Source organism: Canis aureus, chromosome 18 (assembly GCF_053574225.1).
Source record: "Canis aureus isolate CA01 chromosome 18, VMU_Caureus_v.1.0, whole genome shotgun sequence".
Classification (NCBI taxonomy): Eukaryota; Metazoa; Chordata; class Mammalia; order Carnivora; family Canidae; genus Canis; species Canis aureus.
In genome coordinates this window covers 12,693,913-12,719,437 of record NC_135628.1, presented here as the reverse complement: position 1 = coordinate 12,719,437, position 25,525 = coordinate 12,693,913, and the positions used below count along the sequence as shown (strand labels likewise).

At 42.4% G+C, this 25,525-nt stretch overlaps 2 protein-coding genes across 11 annotated transcripts in view; one reads left to right on the top strand and one right to left on the bottom strand.

Annotated features, from left to right (window-relative positions):
- ELMO1 (engulfment and cell motility 1) overlaps positions 1-25,525 on the bottom strand; it is a 525,893-nt gene that overhangs the window by 131,241 nt on the left and 369,127 nt on the right. The window contains exon 1 of one of the 6 annotated variants that reach the window (XM_077856196.1): positions 3,471-3,738. The exons of the other annotated variants lie outside the window; for them this stretch is intronic. The gene's annotated coding sequence lies outside the window, so the exon portion shown is untranslated. Of the gene's footprint in view, positions 1-3,470; positions 3,739-25,525 lie in introns of those variants that run through there. 6 annotated transcript variants of the gene reach the window in all.
- On the top strand, positions 117-24,601 carry LOC144288580 (uncharacterized). 5 transcript variants are annotated; one of them, XR_013356549.1, is made up of 6 exons: positions 117-242; positions 930-1,230; positions 1,575-4,471; positions 9,950-10,079; positions 23,078-23,193; positions 23,324-24,601. XR_013356549.1 is itself a non-coding variant. In XM_077856199.1 (5 exons), exons 3-5 carry the CDS (start codon positions 4,350-4,352, stop codon positions 15,893-15,895), a joined length of 324 nt encoding a protein of 107 aa, XP_077712325.1. In that variant the 5' UTR covers positions 117-242; positions 930-1,230; positions 1,575-4,349; the 3' UTR covers positions 15,896-17,041. The 5 variants fall into 5 exon arrangements, 1 of the variants encoding a protein (XP_077712325.1); XR_013356547.1 differs by lacking the exons at positions 23,078-23,193; positions 23,324-24,601 and adding an exon at positions 15,824-17,031 and having other exon boundaries at positions 1,575-2,208; positions 2,775-4,471; XR_013356548.1 differs by lacking the exons at positions 23,078-23,193; positions 23,324-24,601 and adding an exon at positions 15,824-17,030 and having other exon boundaries at positions 1,575-2,158; positions 2,775-4,471.

Sequence of the window (25,525 nt, the reverse complement as noted above, 5' to 3'; positions counted from 1 at the left end):
CCTGGTGATTCCCACATCTACTGCGGGTCATGCATGCCCCTAGACCGGCTGCACTGTTGTTCCTGCCCCTTCAAGACCCAGGCTGTTGCTATGGCAACTGCAAAACATTCCTGGCAAATGAGAGCAAAGGGCAGCCATGGAACTGATGACCTTCCACCTCTCACAGCTGGCCCAAGAGGAGCCGATCTCACATAGAAACTGACCTAGTTCGTATCCGTCAAAGAAACACTCCTTGGAATGAGGTGGCACATCGTACAGTAACACAAGGGGATAAACACATGGGGCATTTTGGCAAACGAGGTTTTACTTAACTCAAACATCTTTTCCTAAATGGCATTCTGAAGAATTTGCCCAACCACCCGAAAATGCCTTTCTAATTTGACTTTAATTATCACAATGGTTGTTGAATTCAGTTTCCTGTGACCTGGTTCCATTCGACAGAATGAGAGCTGAGAAGACCCCCTTCCCCTGTCCATTCACACTCCTTCCATCCATGGATGCGGCAAACACGTAAATCAACATGTGTGAAAACACAAGCCACTTGCCAGTTCCTAGATTGGTAAACACAGGCAAGTTCCTTAATATTTTGGTGCCTCAATTTCTTCATCTAGAAAATAATACTGTTAGGGCTGTTTGAAAGATTTAGTGAGTTATTATATCTACATAAATTGTATTGAACAGTGCCTGGCACACAACAAATGCTCAAGGCAGGTTAGCTTTTCCTATTGTGATTGATTTTATTCCAACTGCTAGGAGAAATGAAGGATTCTATCATTCCAATTCTCAATGAATTTCTTGTTTTTAAAAAATATTTTATTTAGATTCAATTTGCCAACATCTAGTATAACACCCAGTGCTCACGTCATCAAGTTCAATGCTGAATTTCAGGGGTCGGATTTAACATGTTTATTTTCACTTTGACCTTTCAGGCAAGTCTGATGGTGACATGAAAATCTCAGGAAATTTATCTTTTACTCACCTTTACATGTATGATTCTAATATGTCCTATATCCTACAAATGCCATTAAGAAGAAGTACGAAGTAGCCTTCTGCCTCTGGAGTGAACAGGTAGCCATTTGGCAGCTAAAGGAACATGTTCCTTTCAAGTCCCGTTACCCTTTTTTCATCCAACACTGCAAGCTGAGAAACGAGAAAGCCACCATGTTCTAGAACTATTTCCAAGACTTCTTCATTCAAACCTTAAGTGAAAACACCCGGGACCTCATTCAGGTACTGAAGCCACTGCTTAGGTCAGCAGTTGATTGGTATAGGGCTGTGGCAGTTTTTAGTGGACCCTTTGCAATAACTTGAGGGCAAATAAACTTGAGGGTAAAATAAACTCTGTGCTATTTACCCAGGACAGAGATCCTACGTGGCCCTCAAATGGGTCGTCATCAAAGTATTACGTGATTATGCATAATGTATTTTCTTAGCGCCCGGAGGGGAGAGTTTCATAGTTTTCAAATTCTTAGACTTTCATGATCTAAAAATAGATTAATAACTACTCTTAATTTTTAAAAAACATTTTTACTGCTTCCATAAAAGGCCGTTTCTTCTCTCATTCTTGCCAACAGATGCCAGTACCTCACTCGTGTAAGTGATGCTACCGGGGGAGAGAAGACACCAAAAGAGGATGGAGGGTCATTCTAATGAAATGACGTCACTTAATGCACACCCGTTAGAAACCAGACTTCCTCAAAAGTGTGCGTGTGTCAAGGTGTGCCGAGGAACAGGATGCAATAGGGAGAGCTCACGTGCACACACTTGCCTCCGACCAGGTGGAACTCATCTTGGCACACCATCTTGAGCCTCTTGGGATGAAAGGACAGCCTACATTTCTAGAGGGGCCTTCAGCTAACAAACAGGTCCCTAACCTGGTCAAGTGACCCGGTTCTCCTATACTGTGTACTGTGACTCACAATGAGGAAACTTGGCCATCTCCTCCCATGGCATCGGGTCAGAAGAGCAGGTCAGGTCTCTTTCCAACCCCTCTCACCCTGCTTTCGGGTCTTCTACAGGCACAACCTTCCCAGCTCTTTTGTTTCTTTACCCGCTCGTCACAGACCCATTTAGGACGCAGCAAATTCCAATCTACAGCCACGTGAAGACCTACAACATGCTCTTCTGTCAAAAGGACACTGTTATAAAGGACAAGCCAGTAAGATTTCCCATGTTCAACTATTTCATGTGCATATATTTCTGAACCAGGTGATACTGCTTTCTTCTCTTTCTCTCTCTGTTGTTTGAACCCAAGTGAACTGTAAATAGAAGACATGCAGTGTGCTGTCAGTCTTCCTGGCACATGAGATGGGAAATTACATTAAAAAAAAAAAAGTAACAGTGATGACGAAGCCTCACAACCAGCAGAGATGCTGGGGAGAGGTTCTTAGGCAGAGATGGAAGCCCCAAGTTCAGCCCCCGCTCTCTGCACCCACGCCAAAAGCGATGCCTCCCCTCTCCATGTTCTGAAAGATTATAGTTCCTCTGGAATCCTACACTGTGCTTGAGTTCTGTCTTGCCACATATATTTTTAAGTTTGCAGCTAGAAGGGTCTCTAAAGGCAAAGAGTTTTTCCTTTTCCATGCTGCCCCTCCATTGCCTGTTTACAGCACTGCTTTCTTATTTTTTCCTGCTTCTACCCAAAGAAATCGAGAATTTCATCACCAGTGTCAGAAAATTAAACCCCAGGGAGCAAAGCAATAGCTCGGAGCAACCCTTCCCTGGCAAAGAGCCAATCCTTGAATATAACTTTGCAAACCCTCTCTGGTTTTCAGGTTTAAAAGGATGCAAAACAGAGTCGCTTGGAAGCGTGGTTTTTGGCAGCCGAAATCTCCCTGACTTCAAGTCATCTTTGCAATTAATTTTTAGAAAGAGAGTGAACATATTCTGATTTAGAGACAGGTTTCATGAAAGAAGTAAGGGGCATGACCTAGCTCAGTTGCACACTCCCCAAGTCGAGATCAGCAGTGCATGCAGAAGAGACGCCTCCTTCTGTGCTTGGGGGTCTGAAGAAGTGTTTGACAGACCATTGTAATAACATCTCTCTTCACAATGCAAACACCAGCAACACAGTCAAGCCGCTCACCGCTCGGCTCCGTGCCTGCACCTTTCTCTCTCTCCCCAGCAATGCACAAGGTGGACTCTTATTAATTTAGTTGGAAAAGCACCCTCTTTTGAAATGGATCTATACCCCGGCGGATAAAGCAAGACCCCACTCCTCATACTAATCCCAACTAGACAAACCAATATTCCAGTATAATACACAGGCAACTACGAATCCGATCCTACCCAAGCAATGCATGCAGGCTTTGGAATACAGAAGCTCACACATCACGGGAACCCTAGAATGCCTGCTCCTCCATGTGCTCGTTCCAATTCCTAGTTTTCTCGGCAGACAATAGGACAAGGCTGCATTTTAGCTCAGGCTGCTAATACCGGCGGACAGATGTGTAAGGCGGAGGTTTACTCACCAAGCTCCCGTAAGTCCATCTTTCCCAACTACAAATACTGCTGCTAAGCCTGCTGCCGCCACCAAATGACTTAGAGTCGTCCCCCAGAAGAACAATGTGCTGGAATACCAGATGGTTCCCGAGTAAGCTTGTTCATGAAACAGGTTTCCAGTTGAGCCATGTGAATGGAGACCTGCCGCACACCTTTGAATGGTACACACTTCAAGTCCAGAAGAATAAGCATGTAGCTTTGCTTATGTTTATGGAGCCCGAGCCCAGGGGTGCTCCCATTGGCAGGAATCGCAGAAAGATCAGCCAATCAAAGGGAGCCTCCATTTCAGGGAAACTCCTGCTCATTTATTTAGCATCTTCAGAGATCATCGGCTTTTCTAGGAAGAGCTTTTCTCTTATAGTATCACAAGAGAAAAATAATAACTTCAATTCTGGTGCCCTCTGCTCTTTCATCAATAAACATACGTAGCTCCTCTTCTGGGTATTCCTCTATACTCCCACTTTCCTTATAAAGAACTTAAAAAAAAAGGAAGGAAGGAAAAGAAGGAGAAAAAGAAAGAGCTGGTGATGGGCTAGAGATAGTTCATATTCATCAGCCTCCACCTTGTTGGGAGGAAGGAGGGGGGAGCGCCTGGGCTCAATAATTACTGATTCTGTTGCCATGGAAACAGACTGGCTGCAGCGAGTTGGATTCGTGTAGAACATCTGCTGCCAGACCCATAATCAACTGCAATCTCATCTCTCCCCCTCTCCCTACTTTTATTTGATTGTGAGTTTGCTTTCTCTTCTTCTCTTCACATGCAGTTTTTGTCCAGAAATGTCATGTAACTGCCTTACTTTGTACACTCGGCACACACACACACACTAGAAGTGCTCACACGCCCAGAAATGCGTGCACGCAAGGGTGCATCCCAGCAGGACTCCTACGGAGGAAGGATCTCTACTCTGATTCCCATCCAGAATGTAAACAAGCATAAGCACGGTGCCTCCACCGCTCATGAAAATTTACTGTAAGTTAACCTACAGAGGTAGCGGGTTATCTTTTAAAATATTTGTCATCTAATAGCCCTGAAAGGCCCCCAAATAAAAGTTTGCAATGGTATTTCTCAGGGGGCACTGGCGATGGTTCCTAGCAAATCTTTGCAATGAAGCGATTAAACGGAGAGGCTCGTAGGAGATTTTTAAGCACAAAATCTTTAAGCTCAGCTTCTTCTCTCACAGCTCACAAGGCACCCTGAACACGGGCATCTCCTTGGGGATGTCCTCAGTCCGTTTCTATCTGCCCCCCCCCCCCCCCACACACACACACGAACTCCCGTTCGCTCCAAATTCTTCTAGTTACAGGACAAGAGTTCATGTCAGACTCTGGATGTGCTATCTTTCTCTTCAACAGCAGGGGCCGCCACTGAGCAACGAATGACTACATGGCCAGGTCAGGCCCAGAGGAGACCCAGGCGGTGGGGATCTCACCTGTGTGTCTGGGGAAGCCTTCAGCTCTACAAAGACTGAGCATGGCAAATGTCAAAGGAGGCTATGATTCCGGCTTAAGATAGAAGGGAATTCTTCCCTGTCCCATCATCACGACTATCAAGGAGAGCCTTCTCTTTCCTGAAGGTCTCTACCAGCCTGGTGCCTTCAAACCATTAATGACACAGAGCAAGCTTCAGAGGGGGCTTTGCCCACCTCTGGAACCTGAAGCCAAGGTGAACCATCTATCTACCTCACATTCGCAGTTTAATAAGCAGCAGTAGCCCTGGCCTCATGTATTCCGAAATGAGTCTCAGTATAAACCTCATTCCCCTCTGGCTCCAAGCGCTCAGCTCCGGCACAGTGGTCTCGAGGTTGAATTTGTCCCTTCAAGAATCTGGATCCTCCTTTTCCATTTTATCTCTTTTTTTGCCCCCATGAGGTTGGAAAAGACTTCTTGCTCATGTCGGTTCTCTCTGGCCCCCAAATCCAACTCTGGCCATCTTCCTCAGTTCTGTCCAGATGACCTCCACCCTCTGGGGTGGTGCATATCTCGGGGTTTTTTTGACTGCCTTTCTGGAACATTCCTAACCTCTTCTGCCATGAGGACATCTCCCCCCACAACCCTGACCCTCTCACCCTCCTGAGAATATCCAAATCACCGCTGTAGTTAAGCAGCAACATGTCATTCCAACCTGTCATTTGTTCTACAAATGCACAGTGACCAAACAAATTGGTGTGGTTTTTGCCTTATGGCACACTAACTTAGTAGAGGAGGAAAAAAATGTGAAAGTACACCCTTCCTATGGGGTATGATGGAGAGTTACGTGCCATGAGCACAAATGAAAAGTTTTAACTTACTAAGGTGAGGAAAAGTATCTCAGAGGAAGTGATACTTGAGCTAAGATCTAAAGGAAGAGTAAAAATTAGTAAACTAAAAGTGAGAGGAACAGTGTCTCAGACATAAGGAAGAGCACATGTGAATGGCGTATTTAGATGTACACTGCCCAGGAGGGGATGCGGCATCTTTGAAAACTTGAAAGACACCAAATGCTGATTGCAGTGGGAATGATTAAAATTTAGGATGGTGTGAGATGACCTTGAACAGCAAGCAAAGGCTAGACCTGTAGGGTCCTAGAGACTACATTAAGGAGGTTGGTTTTCATCCAATTAGCAAGGACAAACCATTGAAGTACTCCATTGAATGATTCCCTGCCTCTCAAAACACCTACATAATTCAATATAAGAAATGATCTATTTCAAGGCATCTGTAACTTGTTGGACTGGTCTAGCCAGCATTTACTGGACAATGAATAGTCCACAGAGCATTCTAAGCACTTTTATATGAATTAACTGATTTAAATCTCACAAAAATGCTATGAGGTATTACTATCATCCCTATTGTACAGAATAAGGAAACTGAGGCATAAGGAGGCTAAGTAACTTGACCAAGTTGACACAAGGTGGCAGAGCCAGGATTTGAACCAAAGGATTCTAGCTCCAGCTTCTTTAAATTAGTGATCTACAGGGGCCTCCTGTGTCAGAATCATTGAGAGTTCCCCAAAATGAAGATTCCTGAGATCCTACTGCATCCTTCCTGAACCAGAATCTCAGGGAGTAGAATCTAGGAACATTTCCTCAAGCTCTCCAGGGGATTCCTACACACACCACAGCTTGAGAATCACTGCTAAGAGATGTATCCATAAAGGAAATGAATTGTTTTTTAATGTATAAAATGGGGAAGAACTTTTTTTTTGAGAATGGGAGGTGTGTGTCTCACTGCTCTAAGCCATCCCAAAGGATGCATCTATATCAGACCAAGGTCACCTTCCTTGGATTGACTACAAATTCTCAAGTTGAGGGTGGGTACCATTGCACAGTGTGGGGCTTGGTAGCTGCTAGGAGCAGGCATATGAATGAAGAAAGAACATGGGTGTTCTTAAAGACAAGATTCACTGGGTGGGTAGAGATGCTATCAGACCTGCCAGCAGTAAGACAGGTAGATCATGTAGTATTGTGGACACTAAGACATGTCATAGATTTTCTTCAGGTAATGTTTTCCTAGAAAATTCATTTTTTAAGACAAAATTGCAAGGTAGTCTGAGAATATTTTTTGTCCTTCAGTCTGTTCTATCCTCCTCATCTATTCAAAAGCTAGCGAGCAGGGCCTTTGGTTCACCAAGCCAGTCAAGGTGTTAGTTCTGAGAAAAGAGTGGCTTTGCCTACATTTCCACAGGGGTCCCTTTACACCGAATAGCTACACGGTCTTTGGAGAAACTTCCAAAGAGTTTTTCCATAGAATCTTGTCTAGTAGTTTTGTTACTGAGATCACAGATTAGCAGTTAATTTGGCTATTGCTGTATATTCTTTCCTTTCTAGACCTGCAATGAAAGTCTATACAAGCCTCAGAGCTGCTGTTGAACCTCAGAAAAGAGAAACCGAGATTTTATTGGTTTGATATCTGAACAAGCCCCCAAGAATTTGCATAAAGTGTAATGGTTTTGCACGGCAGAGGCTCAAAATGTATCATCAGTGGCATGTCATCAAGCTTCTGAACACATTCAGCTTTATTATGCGCTGTCTACAGATAGGAGAAGGAGATCACAGCATCAACCTGGAAGATATGGGGAAAGAAAATCACCCCTGGGCACCTGAGCAAAAATCAGAAGAAATCTCTTTCCATTTCACCCCCCAATACAGCCTGTATTCCCTGCTCTACGCTGGGTAGGCACTGCTGGTACCATTACCCTGCAGTTTCTTGGGGGAAGATACAAGCTAATTAAATTTTATTTCTTTCCATAAACATGATGTAGTGAATATATTATTACCAAATTTGATGTATCATTCATATACCTTTATAGTACTTTTAAAATAAATTCACAAATCAAAAAAGAATCGTTAGATGATAGTATTTTTGGATCAGTGTCTGTTGCAGAATGATTTCTAAACTAGCTGGCTAGATTTCCCTCAGTGAGCCTACTGGTCTTACCTGAAACGAACACAATGAGCATTTAAAAAGGAGCTGAAGGGGATGCCACGTACTGGCTATGGAGATGTGGCACTAATAGTAAATCCTTCCACTCTCCTACTCCTGGGCCCAACCAGATTACTTCCACAATCTGGCCATCCATTTCATCAGGATGCATGTTCATCACTTGCAACAATGGATATGATGGTAATGACTTTCTTAGTTTATAAAATGGCTACAGTGAACCCCATTTTTGGGTCAATTGATTCTTAAGAAGAAAGTCATGAGGGTCAAAGTGAGCCTCAAAAAAATTCTGACCATGTAGGGTATATATTGTAGAAGGCTTACCTCTGACTACCTTTTAGTCTTCTCAAGGCACACTCTCTCTCCTGGTCATCTCTGCAAACATGCATGCACGTGAGCACATGCATGGACACACACACTGACTTCACTTCCACTCCGAAGAGAAACAGGCTTAGTAAAGCCCAAACCAGACCATATCTCCCAAGGATGTTAGGTTAGAGGTAGCATTTCCGCCCTAATAGGTCAGAAGTGTAATGACTACTGCTCAGTTCAACTGTTTTATTTCACTCAAGACACATATTTCTTTAGTTGGTTGGGCTTAACAAGTAGATAGTTATCTCTGATTTTTTTTTTACACGGTGCATTTTAAAACCAAAACAAACACAAAACTTCAACTAAACATGGCCAGGATAACTTTTAGGTATCTTTTAATCCCCAAGGGGAGATGATCGTAACAATATGTCATAGAAAATCCCCATACAAAGGTAGATGCTTCTTTGTTTCACCCTATGGGGAGATGACCATAAGCAGAATTTACCAAGTCTGCTAGTGTTACTCTATCTTTAGGTCCCAGGATGCTAAGCATCACATGATATACCCTTGTCATCTTTGGGAGGACGGGAGAAATAACAACAAATGTATATGAAGTGCTTACAATGGGCTGATAACATTACAATAATGCCCATTTTCCAAAAAGGGAAACTGAAACCTGTAACATTTAAGTAGTATGTCTACAGTCACCATCCAGCAAGGGTGAGACTCAGGACTAAACTTGTGCCTTTGAAGTACCACAAGCAGTCTATTATACCATTGCCTCAGAGCTCCCATAAGAAAGTTGTTTGGAGCAGGTGAGATTATTCCAATAGCATACTAAGGCTGACTTTTATTTTTGTAACTCATATTTATGAGGCATTAGTGTGAGTAGGTTTATTTCCCTAGACTTTGCCATTTTTGTATTTCCCTTAAAAATGCCTAAAATATAAGCAAAACCTACAAACACCAAAATAAAACCAGATCTACAAAATGCAAACATAACTACAAACAAATCTTTTATTCTTCCTCTTTCAGAGCTTGACTTCTGATAGGTGACTATGATTTGCATTTATAGGGTTGAAGACTCAAGGTTTGGAAGTCTTTGAGGTATGATAAACTTGACCAAATGGAATGGGCTGAACTGAGAACAACATGAGGGCCAGAAGGGCAGGGACCAATATGAAGCATCTGTTATAATTCTCGAGTGCCTTCAAAGAAATAGTTGGTGGAATTCTGAAAGCTTATCATCTTGCCAGCTTGTATCTTCCAAATATACCAGGGAAATGCATTCCAGAAATGCAGGCTGATAAAAAATCATGCCAAAAGGAAAAATGAAAATGCCAAAATCCTTAACTCAGCCTTGCCAAGCATGTCCACTGGCAATATGGTGGCAAAAAAATCTACTGGGCCAAAGGTAGGATATTCTTTAGGTGACACAAAATGAGAAACAGCTTCTTCACCATTAGGAAAAGGGAAGCTTTGGGGCTGTTACCACATTCTTCTTGGGTTTCAGCTCTCATGCATGAGTAAGCCTCTTCCAATTCTGAAACACATATCAATTTCACACACAAGTGATTCCACCTTTCGAGAAAAAAAATTAGTTTCTGATATTCTCAATAAAAGAACCAATTTCACAGCAGTTGGTAGAGATTAAATCTATGTTTTATCAAATAGTTAACATTGATGCCTTTACTTTCTCTGCTCTTTCTGCCCACAGATTTACGGATAATCTGTGGTCCTGGTCTCTTGTTACAACAAGGAGTACATTGCAACAGAACAGGGTAAACCAGAGAGGAGGGGGGAGAATGGAGAGTCTGCTGTGCAAGAGGGCAAACAAGATCAAGAAGGTGAGTAGATGCAGTTCATCCAGGCAAGGAGGGAGGAAGAGGAGGTTCTAGACATGTAGGTAGTCAGTTCCCCGGGATCATGTTCTGAGATGTGAAAGGGGATCTAGTAAGTATGTACAGGGCCAGATATGGAACCCCAAGGTGAGGACACCCCCAGGACCAGGAGGATCACCATACAGAATTCTAGGGCCAGTCCCGTTTAAACCAGTTATTTTTATCTTGTCTCTTGACATCATCAGAAGCCAGTCACATCACAATGATGTGCCCAGGGTTTCAGTGAATACCAGCAACAACCCAGCTCTCTAGGAACACCTGCTCGGAGTGCACCTCCTCCTGGCCAACTTGCATTGCCAGAGCAAGGACAGACCTGTTCTTAAACTCAGTTCTTAAAAACCACCAGCTTGTAAGAGCCAGATCACTTCAAACTGCTCTCTATTGTACTTCCAATTAAAGGAAACTTTGAAATGTGTACCATAATCCTCTAGGCAAATGATATTGACAGGTTATTCCCAACTCTCACAAAGAACGAGCCCTGAAACCTAATTTGTGCAGCAATTAAATTCGCACAAAAATATAATTTTATTTTATTGCTCAGTACTTGCCTGTATCTTTAAGCTAGCAACTGCAGGAAGGAGTTAATTTGATAATATAAATAAAAATTGGCCCCGAAGGGCAATAACCAATCCATTTACATGCAAAAGTACTCTTCTTCCAAGTCATCCCAAGGCAAATATGAAACATGATTTCCAAAATGCGTCGCCTACAATTCTCTCGACACAGTGACAGGCATAAGAATTGTGGAGCAAATATTTCAAATAATTGCACATGTTCAGCCATGAGTAAGTGCTCTTGCTTATATTTTGGGGGAATCTATTGTGTGTTAGACATTTCAGCTGTTCTGTGCATACACCAAATGTCCAGTTTGGGAATAAGAAACTGGCCTCCATTCATTCAACTAATGTTTAGGAAGTGCCTATAATGCGGGGCACCTGAGTAGCTCAATTAGTTAAATGTCTGACTCTTGGTTTCCACTCAGGTCATGATCTCAGGGTCATGAGATTGAGCCCGAGTTGGACTCTGTGCTCAGTGCAGAGTCTGCTTGAGATTCTGTCTCTCTGCCCCAGCACCCCCACCCCCTGCTCATGTACACATACTCTCTCTCAAATAAAAAATACATCTTTTTTAAAAGGGAAGTGCTAATAATGCACTTTCACATGTTGCTACATATTTCTTTCAAGTCTCAGGAACCCAAGAATGCAGCCTTATGTCTTGAAACTAATAAAGTACCACTTACTAAGTTTTATCTTTATGTGTTTCTTAAATTTCATGTTTTTTTTTTTCCCAGTCAACAATGCTCTGCTCACCAGATAAGCTTCTCCATACGTTAAAGCCCTCCTAAGGGTGGTCCTTCCTCGATGGAATTCTCTCCTTCAAATTCCTTCCATATAATGCATGGGCTTGTGCTCTTGCACGTGTCATGTTATTTCATAATTACCTCTTTGCAGAGCTTTTCCCAATGCTGTGAACCCCTGAGAGTCAGATTTATTAACACAACATCAGGAATAACATCTCTAGATGGCTCTAATACCTTAGCTCAAAATATAAAATCTTATTGAAAACCTTTATACTTACAGAAGTTACAAAAGCTTTCTGAGCGCTCCTCTGTTATCCTACCCAACATCATGGATAAAGTTGGGAGACGAGGATATCTTTGAAAACATCTCAGTGACTCATCTCATGTGTCTCCCATTCCTCCCTCCTCCCACCTCTGCAATCCCCAGCCTGAGAGGGAAGAGCGTGCGCTGGAAAGCACTCCTGAAACCTCCCTCTTGGAAACCCATGTTTTAGGCAGTCCAGGTGCTGGCCCAGCTCTGTCTACTGTCTGGTTCCTTTTTTCAAGGATGTCACATCTGTTCAGAACTCCCTTCCAGTTAATGAGTCTTCCTTGAATGGAGCCTCAGAGGGCTTTTGATCTTTGTACCAATCAACTTCAGGATAAAGACGCAGGGACTGACTAAGCCAGTACAGCTGGCTTAAACCCATGCTTTATTTCAAGGAAGAATAAACAAAACTTAGCTTGAATTTATAAGATGGGGTATTGAGATCAAAGAATTCCCTTTAGACCAGAACCACTAATCATACCAGATTTGGAGCTTGGTGACAGTTCTGCATCCCCATATTTTAAAGTTGGCTTTAAAACTATGACTGTAAGAACATGCATGTTCAGAAGAAAAAATGTACAACATTAAAAACGTAATAAAGGAGGAAAAATTATAATTAATCACACCATGCAGAAGAAACCATTGTTAAAAAGGTTTAAAGCTTCTTAGTTTTTATTTTTACTTAGTTAAGATGTAATTTGCATTCTGCTTCCCCTACATTTAACATAATATAAAAAAGTTTTTCTTATATTTACTTCTTTAAAGATTTTATTTATTTTAGAGAGAGAGATAGAGAGCACGAGCAGGGGAGAGGGAGAAGCAGGCTCCCGGCATGGCAGGGAGCCTGATGGGGGCTGGAAGCTTGATGTATCCCAAGACCCTGGGATCATGACCAGAGCCAAAGGCAGATGCTTAACTGACTGAGCCACCCAGGTGCTCCATTTTCTTATATCTAGATACCATCCACAAATGTGATTTTGAAAGACTGAAAAATTTAATATGTCAATAAATGTGCTCATAAATTATCATATTCTCTTTGCTGAACTGTGGGTTATATCCCATTTTCTTGCTGCTATAAATAACAATGAAATGAACATCTAAATATGTACCTTTTTCTCCCCCAAATGTCTATGGTTCTAAATAGCCACATTGTACTGTGTTACTTTATAAATGAGGTCATCAGCGGTTGGTGGATTTCCCAATAGCACTTTGTCCCAACAGCTTTCTTAAAATTCTATTGACATGCCAAGGTTTCTACCAGCAGAGTGGTAGCAAGGGGTCCTTTAAAGTCAGTGTGGATGGCAAGTTTTCTTTCCTTTTTATGGAAGGAGCTCCATGCTCTTCTGCCCCACATAAACAAGGGAGGTGCAGAGAGGGGCTAACTTCACAAATAACTGGAGGCTGGCTCTCCCAGACTCAGCCACAGCCTGGTTTGAGATGTGAATGTGTTTGCAAGCACCTCAGCCCCTGGTCTCTGTGCAAGAGGCACATGCCAGCAGGAAAAACCAGTTGGCTTTTGTCAGGCAGTAAATACCACCAAAATAAAATCTGAAAGTGTTTTTAAGCCACACACATAAAATTCCCCACTCCCCACCACCACACACACACACTTTTTTTTCTCTTCTAGAAAAGGTTTCATTTTCTTTTTTGGTCCTAAAAGAAATCATCATTCTGAAGAATCATTTCTTCTCATGTCATAGGTTAGCCACACAATGCCCTTCACTTAAGGACTGAATTTATTCTATAGTTTGCAAAGTTTGTTCTAGAGTATACTTTTTCCCTTTAAAACATTATCAGCTTATTAAAAAGAAGCTCAAAATACTTCTCTTTTTTTTTCCCCATTAATGGATGGAGAAAAGATTCAATCCAGGTCACATGTGTTGAGCACCTATGTAATTTTTTGGTAGGTGCCCTGGCATAGGAAGAATTTGCCCTTGTTCTGAGGAGTAAGAGGGAGAGAGTGCGGATAACTAAGCATAGTATATGACCATGGTTTTCAGTGGGTTCATCTAGGATTCTGCAGTATGGCCTCAAAGCAGCCATGAGGTAGGACAAGGGGTGGCCAAGGACCTGTGTTAAGCAAGCTAATTTGCTAAAAGAAGTTTTCAAACTCAGTGTATGGCTGAGTGTGTTAAGTGCTTTAAGTGCTACAAAGCAGGGAAAAAGAAAGTGTGCCTAAGAGGAAACAATTAATTCCACTTCCATGGAAGAGCTCCACAGGGCCCATGAGCTGGGCATTGAGGGATGGGCAAAATTTCAACAAAACAGTAAAGCGTCTTCCTTGTTGAGAAAACATGGGTAAAGACAGAGACTTTGAAGCACAAAGCATGCTCAGGGAACCATCAATAGGATTAATGAGAGGTTAGTAGGGGTCTTGAAGCGTGCAATAGGCATTTTGCTTAGAAAAATAGCTTGCAATGGAATGTGGAGCTCTTATTATCACACTGTAAGAAGAGGGATGAGGCAGAGATTTTTGAGTGTGGATATATTATGAGAAGAATTATGTTCTAGAAAGGTGTTTCTGGGGGCACCTGGGTGGCTCAGTCAGTTAAACATCTGACTCTCGATTTCAGCTCAGGTCATTCTCAGGGGTCCTGGGATCGAGTCTTGGGTTGGACTGGCTCTGTAGAAAGAAAGAAGAAAAAAGAAGAAAAGAAAAAAGAAAAGAAAAGAGAGAAAAGAAAAAAGAAAAAAGAAAGAGAAAGAAAGAATGAAAGAAAGAAAAAGATGATAGATAGATAGATAGATAGATAGATAGATAGATAATAGATAGATAGATGTTTCTAGTAGGGGAAGGAAGCCTCCCAGGTGGGCCGAGTCCAGATTCAGGGAGAACAATTAAAGGACAGATACAATCTGTATAAGAGACGATGGTGTTGGGAAGCAGGGGCATAGCAGGACAAGCCTGATGGTTTTCTTTATTAAAGATTTTATTTATTTATCCATGACAGACATAGGGAGAGAGGCAGAGACACAGGCAGAGGGAAAAGCAGGCTCCCTGGGGGAGCCCGATGTGGGACTCGATCCCAGGACCCCGGGATCGCGCCCTGAGCTAAAGGTAGATGGTCAACCACTGAGCCTCCCAGGTCCCTCCAGATGGCCCCTTCTTTTGCACTGGTGGTTCCAGAGGATGTGGGGACCTGGCAGGAGAGGAGAGGAACCAGGGATCACCCCAAGGTTCCAAGTCTAAGGGGTGAGGTGGAATGCCATGCCACTCCTGGAGTGGAAGAATGGTTGAAGATCGGAGACTGAGTGGAGAGGAGGTAGGAGGGAATCAAGAAGAAGGGCTTGGGGAACACATAAACATGAGGGTCAGCCAGAGGTGGAGGCAGTGCTTCAGGAGTCGGGGAACGAACAGGATCCCAGGAAGCACAGGTGGGGACACAAGCCAATGCTTTGGGACGATGGAGCAGGATGAGCACTGGGAAGAGACCTGACACTCGGGAGGTAACTGCTGACCTAAATAAAGCAATTTCAGTGGGCGGGCGTGGGTGAACATCAGACCACAGTGAGTGGAGGAGGTAGGCGAGTGGAGATGGCATTCTCTCTTGGAAAATTTGGCAGCACAGGGAAGGAAAGAGATTGGATGAGAACTTGAAAGAGGAACGGGGGTGCAAAAAATTTTTTTATGGATAGGAGAGATTTGGGTAGATTTTTAGGTTGAAGAAATGAAATTGAGGGGGAGGAAGGGAGGATGCCAATAAGCATAAAAAAATGTAAGGGATGGAAAGATTTATTTTTACAAATTTTTTGATGTCTATCTTTTTCATCAGAGCAGGGAGTCATAACAATGTGACTTCTTTCCAGTCTTAAATTAGAACAACTCAACAATTCCTCTCAATCTCCACTTGCCTCTAAGAAATCATGTCTTTTGTGGCGAAAGAGGTTTTTGACTGTTCAAAACACCTACTAGTGTATTTTAGAGGTATGTTTCTTTTCTTGAGCTTAGTTACACATTTTCGTTGTCTTTTGATTTTTTTTCTAAAAATATCACTAGTAACTGGAACAACGATAATTATCTTATTTCTTCTTTAATATGTATAGTGTGTCATGTATCTATTTGGTGTGTGTGTTCATTTCCAGAGCCACAGGAAGATGGTGTTTAAGAAGGAGAGAATCAAGGGCTGCAAAGAAGGCAAACGACAGAGATTTTAGAATGTCCATCAGAGGTCATTCTTGACCTCATCTAAACCAATGGCTTTTGTGGCTAAAGAGGTTCTCAAGTATTGACAGTATAACTGAGTGCTTTTTAGAGTCCTATGTCTCTTCTTCTGCTTAGTGGTATTTTTAGTGAGGGCCAAAGGCCAGTTGCAGTGGATTGATAAATTACTGGGAAGTAGAAGAAGAGGTGGCAAACAGAGGCAACTATGTGAGGAAATCTGACTTGGGGGGAGGGCTGGATGGAAGATTAAGAAGGAGTTATCTGCTTGTTTTTTCAAACACGAGACACGTGAGTACACTTATATGCTGGTGAGAAGACTGCATCCAAGAGGACGAGATTGATGATATAAGGACCAGAAGGGATGACTTGACCAGTGGTGTCTCAGAGTAGATGAGAAGAGAATTCAAAGCACGGAAGGAAGAATCCCCCTCTGGGGCCACAAGGGACACCTTCATCTAGAAAGGAGAGGGGTGGTGAGGGCAGATATTGGAGAACAGCCCAGGGTCATGTTGTCAGCTCGAGGCAGAGCTGGACTAGGATTCATTCCTCCCCACACCTGCTCTAGAGCATTGTGTCATCACTCTTCTACTTTCCCCCTCATGGAAATGGCCCAAGTGTTTTACATATACTAGGACAAACCATACAAAATAATTTTCCAATTCATGGGTCAAATATTGGTCATTGCATATTATCATGCATATATCATTATATATATTTAATAATATATATTAAGCTCCATAATTCACAGATGAAAAGGCTGAAAAACATGGTAAAGAGGGTAAAGATATTAATGTTCCCAAGGCCACCCAGCAAGGAAATAACGGAGCAAGGGTTTGAAGTCCACTCCTTGAGTCCAAGGTCAATGCTCTTGACTTACTAAATCTGTTTATTGAATGTGCTGAATTTGTCGATTGAATTTATTCTTCTTTGTGAATTTCCTAACCCTCCTCTTGATTCCTCAGGCAAGGGAGGCAGTTGGGGAGCAGGGAGGGGTGTGGAGTGATGGGTGGAGATGGGGAGCCGAGGCTGTGTCTGTGGCAGTTTCGATTCCCCTTTATCATCAACTCTGTCCTAAAGTGTTTTATAACTTGAAAATTCAATGAATACAAAATGCTGGTAAACTGCATCCCAAAACCACTGATATCTTTTACTCACAGCCTTATTTTTCTGGTATGTGCACAAGTGAATTTTTATCAATCTGAAAAATTTCAAAACCAACTCTATATCCTTGACTGACCAAGGTCTGCGTGGTTGAGGCTTGGAAGCAAAAATCAAGAGTTGTCCAATGCCCTGACCACAATAACGCAAGCCAAGCAGCTTTTTCCAACACATTCAGGGGCAAGAGCATCTCCATTTTATACACACTTTTTATCATGACAGACACATTTTAATAGGAACAGCAGCTCTAAGGCATGGGTCTTACCCTTTCCTGCTTCTGCTAGAAGAACTCTTAGTGGCCTGGAAGCTTTCGGACAGAAGCTCATGCTCTGTGATTCACAAAATGGAAATCTGGCATTACATGCCGGTGACATTCACTTCTGCGGCAGCTCAAGCAGCAAAAAGCCATATGCCACACACCTCAGATCCAGCCAAGCCACGCAAACGGAAATGTGAAAGAGAAATAGGGAAATCAGGACCAGAAAAGTTCTCGGGAGCTGATTGCCTCCAGCACCTAAAACACACAATCGCTGTGGCAAGAATCAAATCTTCCTACTCTTATGACACTCTTAGATAATGCATTTTTTTTCTAATTTAAGATCACTTTGGGAGGTAAAGGTAAAATATCAAAGACAATTTTTGTGAATGGCACGGTGTGCTCACGTTTACTATGCAGCGAGGCTGCTACACAGGCATGTGTCTGTTGGCTGTACTCAGGGAGACAGCAGTCACCTATATGGGTGGACTGCCATCAGGCATGTGTGTCCTCTGCACTGAAGGTCTCTCAGCAGCCATCCTGTGAAAGGATAAGCACTGTTATTGACGTTATTTTCCCCACTGGCCTGGAAATAAGACTACCGGGAAACAGCGTACTCCCCCAAATGGTCAGCATATGTGAGCTAAAATGAAGGGGAAAAAATGAAACAGAGGGATTTCTTTTTTCAATAGGGGATCCAACCACTCTCCTGGGAAAAGAGAAATTTGGTTTATTTTATGACTGCCCTATGTCTTTGAGGCTTTCAATCACCTTATAGAAAGCTCTGTAGGTGGAAAAATAATTACTACTGCCATTTTTGTTAAGAAATGAATGGCGAAATCATTTTGTAATTCCCTCAAAGTATTGACATCTGAAGAAGAGACTCCGATTGAAGGATCTAGAAATATTTCTCAATAAGGCCTACTGGTATTTTGGACAAGAAAATTCTTCATTCTGCAGAACTTCAGAATACTTATGGTCTCCAGGAATTGAGTAAGAGTGACCGTCCCATATTTAAACAGTGTAAATTAATTCAGTTTATTGCCTAGGAAGACTGTTTTAAATAATGTGTGAATTAAACACTTCTGGCCCTTTATTATTTGACATTCAACCCAAAGTAATTGGGCAGATACTATTTCAAAAACATCTGGAGAATATTAAGGTTTAAAGCTATATTTCTTGTTCCCAATGGTATATTGACTTAACTGAGAAAGAGAAGTTTATAAACAAATAACTACTACTATACAGGTAGGAGAATTTTTCCAAAAGAAGTTCAGACTTCCATATCATGGGGGCAGAGGAATAAAATTTCATTCTGAATGAAAGGGAAATGATAACCATCCAAGGTGGTACCCCTGAAGTGGCACTGTGTAAAATCCTAAAACAATTTCAATGAGCAGATGGGGGAAGGCATGGTGGCAGAAGGAATGAGAGTGAACACATATCTGTGATATGAAAGTACCATGGCATACACAAGGAATTATGAGCAATTCATGACATGCAGAGCTTAGAGCAGGTGCAGGGTGAAGACATGAGAATGAAGCAAGAAAAGTAGTTTATGTCGACTGAAGAGAAATCTAGACATCTTGCTAAGGCCGTGAAACTTTATGAGGCAGGCAATGCACAGGCACAGATGGATTAAAAGCAACAGTGATATGGTCAGATATGTGTTGGAGGACATTTGGAAAGTGGGAAGGTTTCAAAGCTGGGGGATAAGTTACTGTAATAGCTGGTGTCTCAGTTAGTTACTGCCATACTAATGCCACGTAACAAGTAATCCCATAGCTAAGAAGTTCTTCTCATACTCACAGCTCTTTAGGTCAGCTGAGTGGCAGTTTTTAGCTGCAATTCTGGGGGCTGACTAGAGAAACCGTACTCTATATGCCTCATTCTGAGATCTACACGTAGGCACAGTGGCCAGCCAGGGTACGTACTTTATCTCAGGATGAAGGCAGGTGTGCAAGAGCCCAAGCCAACCGCATAAGCAACATTCAGGCCTCTGTTCACTTCACATTTCTGAGCATCTCACTGGCCAATGTCGAAAGTTAAAGGGCAGGGGAAATAGGTTTCACTCCCCCATCAGATTGTGACAAGGACTCCAACGGAGACATAAAGAACTGCAACCAGCCATTCTACCTACCAGATGTGGAGTGAGAAAAGCGGAAGATCTGAGCCCAGGCAATAATGAGAAGGCAGAGGAGCTTATAGTGATTGTAGTGACTTTGGCCACTGATTGGTTTCCCAAAGAGAAACTAGTCTGTAAAATTCCAAATAGAAACTCACTGGCCTGCCAGCTCCATGAAGTCAGAACCCACCTGTACTCCCGGTGCCTAGCACCATGCTTTCTGTGTCATGAACACAAAGTAATCTCTGTTGAAAGATGAATAGCAGTTGAAGTGCAGGTTAAACAGTGACACCATTCACCAAAATGGGGAACACTGACATGACCATGCCGTGCATAGGAAGGTTGCGGGATAGTGACATTAAATACCGTCTAGTTACCAGGCACTGAGTAGACCCTGAGAATACAGAAAAATGCAAGGCTCTGCTCTCAAGGAGCCTGAGTATTAACAGAACACTGCAACTCACTGTGGTAAGTTCTAGGGTAATGGTATTATTCATGGGGCCAGAGCAAGGGGATCACTTGAGGAACATCTCTGTACGCTGATGCCACCAGTGACAATGGCCAGCTTAAGAACTTTCCCAGGGAAGATGTAGGCCCCGTGTGGGAATGATATCTGAGTTAACTACCTGCCTACATGACTTCCTCCCCCATCATTTCCCTGAGAACCTACTACTGTTTTTCATTTCAACAGAACTGCATGGAAAACACATAGAAACAAAAGGAGGGGCAAAGAGGAGGATTGGAGAAGAAGAAACTAGCAGTTTAGAATTCTCATCTTTCATATTCAAGTTTTCTGGTTTATTTTTCTTCCTACAACAAATTTAGCCTTGTTTTGGTACCTTCTTCTTCCCTCCCCACCTTTGCACCTGTTTTTGACCTGCCTGACCTAGTGGCTCTATGCTAGGTAGAGGTGGAGAGAGCAGCTCGCATTTGGTGTTGGACCAGGTAGACTGGACCGATCACTCACTGCTGCTCAGATATAAAAGCACAGTTTTGAAAAACTTGCACAGGCATATAACGAATTTAGATTAGCAGGGGAATTATACACATTTAAATAATAAAATACATTTTTAAACGTCTGATCCCTTAGGTCTGGTATGTTTGCAGGAGATATTTAGACGTTTCACCTGGGATCTTCTAACTTCTCCTACCTCTTCTGCTGGAGTCTTAACAAATGGTTTCTGACACTACTCTCTCATTCTGACTCCCGTCTCATCTCATCGAGGGCACCTCTTTGCCTTCCATCCCTTGCCTCTTCCTAACATCTGGCACCCCGAGCTGGCAATAAAAAGCACCTTCATGACAGCCCCATTATGTTCTTCTGTTCCACCTTAGGAAACATAGCCCTTGGTACAACTGTGTTCCCAACTCCCATAGCACATAATTTTCTCTGCAATTACAAGATAAATATTTTCTTTTAAATCAAGAAGGACTCGTATTTTAGGAGAGATTCCCATCTAATGGTACTCTCCTTAGCTATCCAACTCTGATTCTTATCTGCCCTTTAATTTAAGACACCTAAATCTCATTATGCTTTACTTAAGATGTAGGCAATTTCCTTTTAATTGGACGTATACTAACAAAATGATTTCTGTGCCATTATCAAATCCCTAACACAATCCACAATGGAATATGAAATTCAGGTCATAGGAACCAGTTAACAACTCATGCAGCACCCCGAAGTGTACTTAACAAAAGAGGAAGAAGTTTCAGAAGTCATTGAACAGAGTTATGGAGAGCAGCGAACTTAAGAGTCCCCATTATGTCCATGTTCAGGGATGGTCTGCAGCTGAACCAAGCGACTGATATATCGTACTGCTGCCCAGCAGAACATCCCATCAATTCTTTTTGTCTCATAATTGGCAAGTATCAGGTTAGTGCATGTTACTCACACAAAGAAACATACACTGACTTCTAGGAAGACACTGGAAATGCGGAGAGCTCTAAGCTAGACCTTGAGTGCAAAGAAACCTCCGAGATGCGTATGTCACTATTGTTAGGGCTTATCCAAAATTACTCATCAGACTCAATCACAGTAATTATCAGTTTTAGACATGCTCTAGTTAGGGCAAATGTCAAGAAAGCAAAACAGGCTAGCAGTGTTTTCAGCCAACTAAACCTAATAGTTGATCTTTAAACAAGTTTTACATGGCTTAGCTATTTTGTAGGGAAATTACATCAACAGAGTCAACAAAATCCAACTTTCTCTGCATGACTCCGGATACAATCCCTTCATAAAGAGAGATGGCCAGGCTATCAAAGGCATGACCCAGAACAGTCCTTGGAAATGGGCCACTTCATGATCACCCCCACGTTTCTCACAAAAGCCACACAGATGCTGTGCAGCTGGGACCACCAAGACAGCATGCTGGGATGCGTGTTCTATTAACTTAATCACTAAATCCACAGGAAAAGCTTGTCTTTTTCCGAAAATGTTTGCCATCAGCATTGCCATGACTAGCCTTTTCCTTTTCAGAGGCATTTAGAAACCTGTGTCACCTAGTATTTGCTTTAGGTCACACTGAGCTAAGTAGTTTATCTGTCGGACTTGGTCCAGGGCTCAGAGCCCGCCTCGGGGTGTTCATTTTCCATCCCCATCTCACAGATGAGCAATCTGGAGCTCAGCGGGCTGAATCCCTTGCACAAGGCTATGCAGCTGGCTGGGGAGGCCTGGGCTCTTGAATGACCAGTGTGCTGTGCTTCTGAGGTTCGGCTAAGCCCCTCAGACACTGAAAATATGTCTGTGGGGAGGCTGGGGAGGAGCATCCCTCACTATCAGGAACCCACACAGGACTTTCTCCTCATTTAGGAATCTGCCCCCACTGTAGTCAAAGTCTCCCTTTGCAGTCAAACCAAATTTCAGTGGGTTCCCACACAGAGATATGGGAAAATCTGTAGTTCTAGATATTTGAACAAACTACCTCAGAAAATCAAAGCAGCTCAATTATATATACTACATGACCATGTGCAAATGACTGTCTATTTAGGTTTTGTCTGCTGGCACCAGCACCTCCCATTTGTATGGGGCAATTTACAAAGTCAACATTTAAGGGCCTAAGTCTCAGTGATTTGGGGAAATACCATTGTTATCATTATTGTTGTTGTTGTTATTTTTGCTACCACTAGTTTACAGAGTGAGAAAGGGTCTGGGGGCTAAAGGACATGCTCAAGGACACACTGCTGGCAAGGGACCCTGGGACAAGGCTGCCTTCAGACTTTCCTGCTGGGCTCAGGCTCAGCCTCGTTCTCTCCTCTCCACCTGGCATTCTCAATGGGGCAGGGATCGTGCCCCCAGGGGGAGAAATTTGGTTCTTGGAGGAACAGGAAAAAGAAAAAACAAACAACTTACTTTCTTAATGTATAAAGCACAGATATACACACAATACATAAACGGGTAACAATGTATTTGGTAATTAAAATTTCAGGGGGAGGGTGATTAAGGGAAGGATGGCTAAAAGACATCCTAGGGAGGTGGTAATGCAAGAGTCTGGGAAATAACACTTCATGCCACCTGCCTTGGTCAGGCCCATGTCACCTGCAATTAAAACATTTCTTTTTAGAAAGTGTACATACTGGGGTCTATTTAAAAAGATGTCTCTTGAAAAAATAAGTTAATAAAGTTGGTTTTTTTCTCAGTCTTTCAGCTGTCTCTAGATAGCACAATTGATACTGATGAAGACTGTAGGAGACATACCTTGATTGCTGTCCCAATGGAAGTGGCAAATTTCATTTAAAAAAGTGAATGACCTTAAGTGAGTACCTTAAAAGCACTCATTTAAACACATGCACATGTGCACACACACGAAGCCATTTGCTACCTATCCAACAGGAAACATCAAAAGAAAAAATAAATCTATTCGTATAATGCATTTGCTTCTACAGGAAGTGCGATTTCCTTCGTGTCAAACCTAAAGACCTTTGTGAAACATGAGAAGCCTTTTGAATAAATACTTGTAAATGGCCTAGACAGCTGAAAAATGGATAACCTCCTTGTACGACATCAGGGCCCTTTAAAAGACTTCTCCTCTACTTAAATATTCATGTTTCAATTAAAACATACACCTACTTTATTAGCTACCCCAGGCCCCGTTCAGATCAATACCAGCAGCCCTAGATGGAATTCTAATGAAGATAAACAACACTGAGTCCTCCCCAGCTTCCCCTGGGCACGGATGCACAAAGCCTCCTTTCACAACTTGCTCCAAGATATTTTACAGTCACCTGCCTCATGCAAATGAGGAGATTCATGTTTATTCATGGTGAGAGTTACAGACCACGTTTCATTCCTTAGGCCAGCTCTGCTAACCAACAAGAGCGCCGTCTGCACCACTGTGAGGTTGAGCTGGCCTAGGAAGGGGACTCCGGAATATATAATTGCCCCCTGAAAAGCATGCACAGAAAGTCAGTAAGCTGGAAACAGTTCGGGGAGTGAACATATTTCCCTTTCTTATTCATGCAATCACTGCCTTTAAGCTCTCAAACAATCCCTTGTCTACACCACACCAAAATCCATGAGAGGTGACTAGTTAGTGGCTATTTTCCATGGATAATCTTCCAGGGGACTTCCCAGGATGTGAGCTCTGTTCTGCTCTCCAATGCTTCCTAATTGAGATTTTCTCCCACTGACTCAGAAGGAGCTCGTAGCCTAGCCAGGGGCAGCTGCGGCTTTGTCTGATGGGCCTGGGTTCTCCCTGTGCACAGTCTCTCCTATTTTAAGGGATGGCTTCTCATCTGCAAGCCCCGAGATTCCAACCTCTATCGTGTGTGCTTTGCATATTATGCTGCTGGGTAAAGTTTCAAAATAGTGCTTTTGCTCTAGAGTGACTACATTTTTCAAATCATTAGTTTCTTACATTTTGGCAATTTGAAAGCACGGCAAAGTCATTTGATCTTGTTTTTAATGCCGATTTTGATAGCATCTAAGGTAACACCGATGCCATGAACAAATATTCTGAAGGTATCTAGAAGGCTCACACATCCCCAGAGAGGTCCGCGCAGTGAGGTAATGGCTACAGAGGCCTTAACTCTCTCCATCCATTAAGCACCTGAGCTTTTGTGAAACCTGATTTTTAGGCTGCTGCTCATGGCTTGTCACATGGAAAACTAAGGTGCCTAATAAAGTTATTTCTTGCCAAATCCACGATGTTTTCAGTTTAAACCCTTTTTCTGTCAAAATTAAATGAGTTCACTCAGTTCAGACCCTAATCTGTGGTACACAGACAGCTTTACTTTTTCTCTTTTCTTTTCCCTTTCCTTTTCTTCCTTTCTCTTTCATTTCTTTTCTTTTCTTCTTTTCTTTTCTTCTTTCTTTCTTTTTTCTTTCCTTCCTTCCTTCCTTCTTTGTTTTTTAACATAATGTGGCCCCCCAAATGTTTTCTTTTAAAAAGGATAATTTACTCATTTTTCATAGACAGGATTTATCTTATTACATACAAAAGGAATACAACTGCATATGACATTTTACTTCCTCGAAGCATTTTTACATTTATTACTTCAATTTAGTATTGCACCACCATAAGAGAGGGGGATGGGATACTGGTATCCACTTTTTCAAAAATTTTCAAGCATAAAGTTCCTGAGTAGCAGAACCAGTTGGGTTAGAACGTAGGCCTTACAAACCAATGGACAGACAACGTCACTGACATACACGATTTGTACTAGTTGGTGGTTTGTGTTATATGTAGCAATTAATGGCCATTCTATAGATGTGATTCACCTTTAGAGATCAAATCTACCTTCATGAAAAATCTTCATGAGACCTTTGGCCCCATCTCAAAGATATAACTGGTGTGTTGTGCAACTGGACACTGGGATAACAGAGGTTTCCAAATCTCCCCTCCCCCAGGTGATTCTAGGGTTCAGGCAAGGCTGAAAGGTTGAGAAACAGTGCTACACACAAATATCGCTTTTGCTGTGTATATCCTTGCTAGAATTTCTAAAGAGGCATGGTCTACGACAAAAGCTTTAAATGAGATCCCCATACCTGAAATACCAAATCACTTGTGTCTTCTTTCCTACCCTGCTTAAAAAAATGAGGGCTTCAGTGAAATGATTATGGGGCCACTTGTGTGCTGAGGTATCCAG

What these genes read in the sequence shown, in the direction of transcription:
- LOC144288580 (XM_077856199.1), top strand. Translation starts at nt 4,350, where the DNA reads ATGCGTGCACGCAAGGGTGCATCCCAGCAGGACTCCTACGGAGGAAGG. An exon ending in ACCGCTCATGAAAATTTACT is followed by an intron (nt 4,472 to 9,949) that starts GTAAGTTAACCT and finishes TTCTGCCCACAG; the next exon opens with ATTTACGGATAATCTGTGGT. An exon ending in GGGCAAACAAGATCAAGAAG is followed by an intron (nt 10,080 to 15,823) that starts GTGAGTAGATGC and finishes GTTCATTTCCAG; the next exon opens with AGCCACAGGAAGATGGTGTT.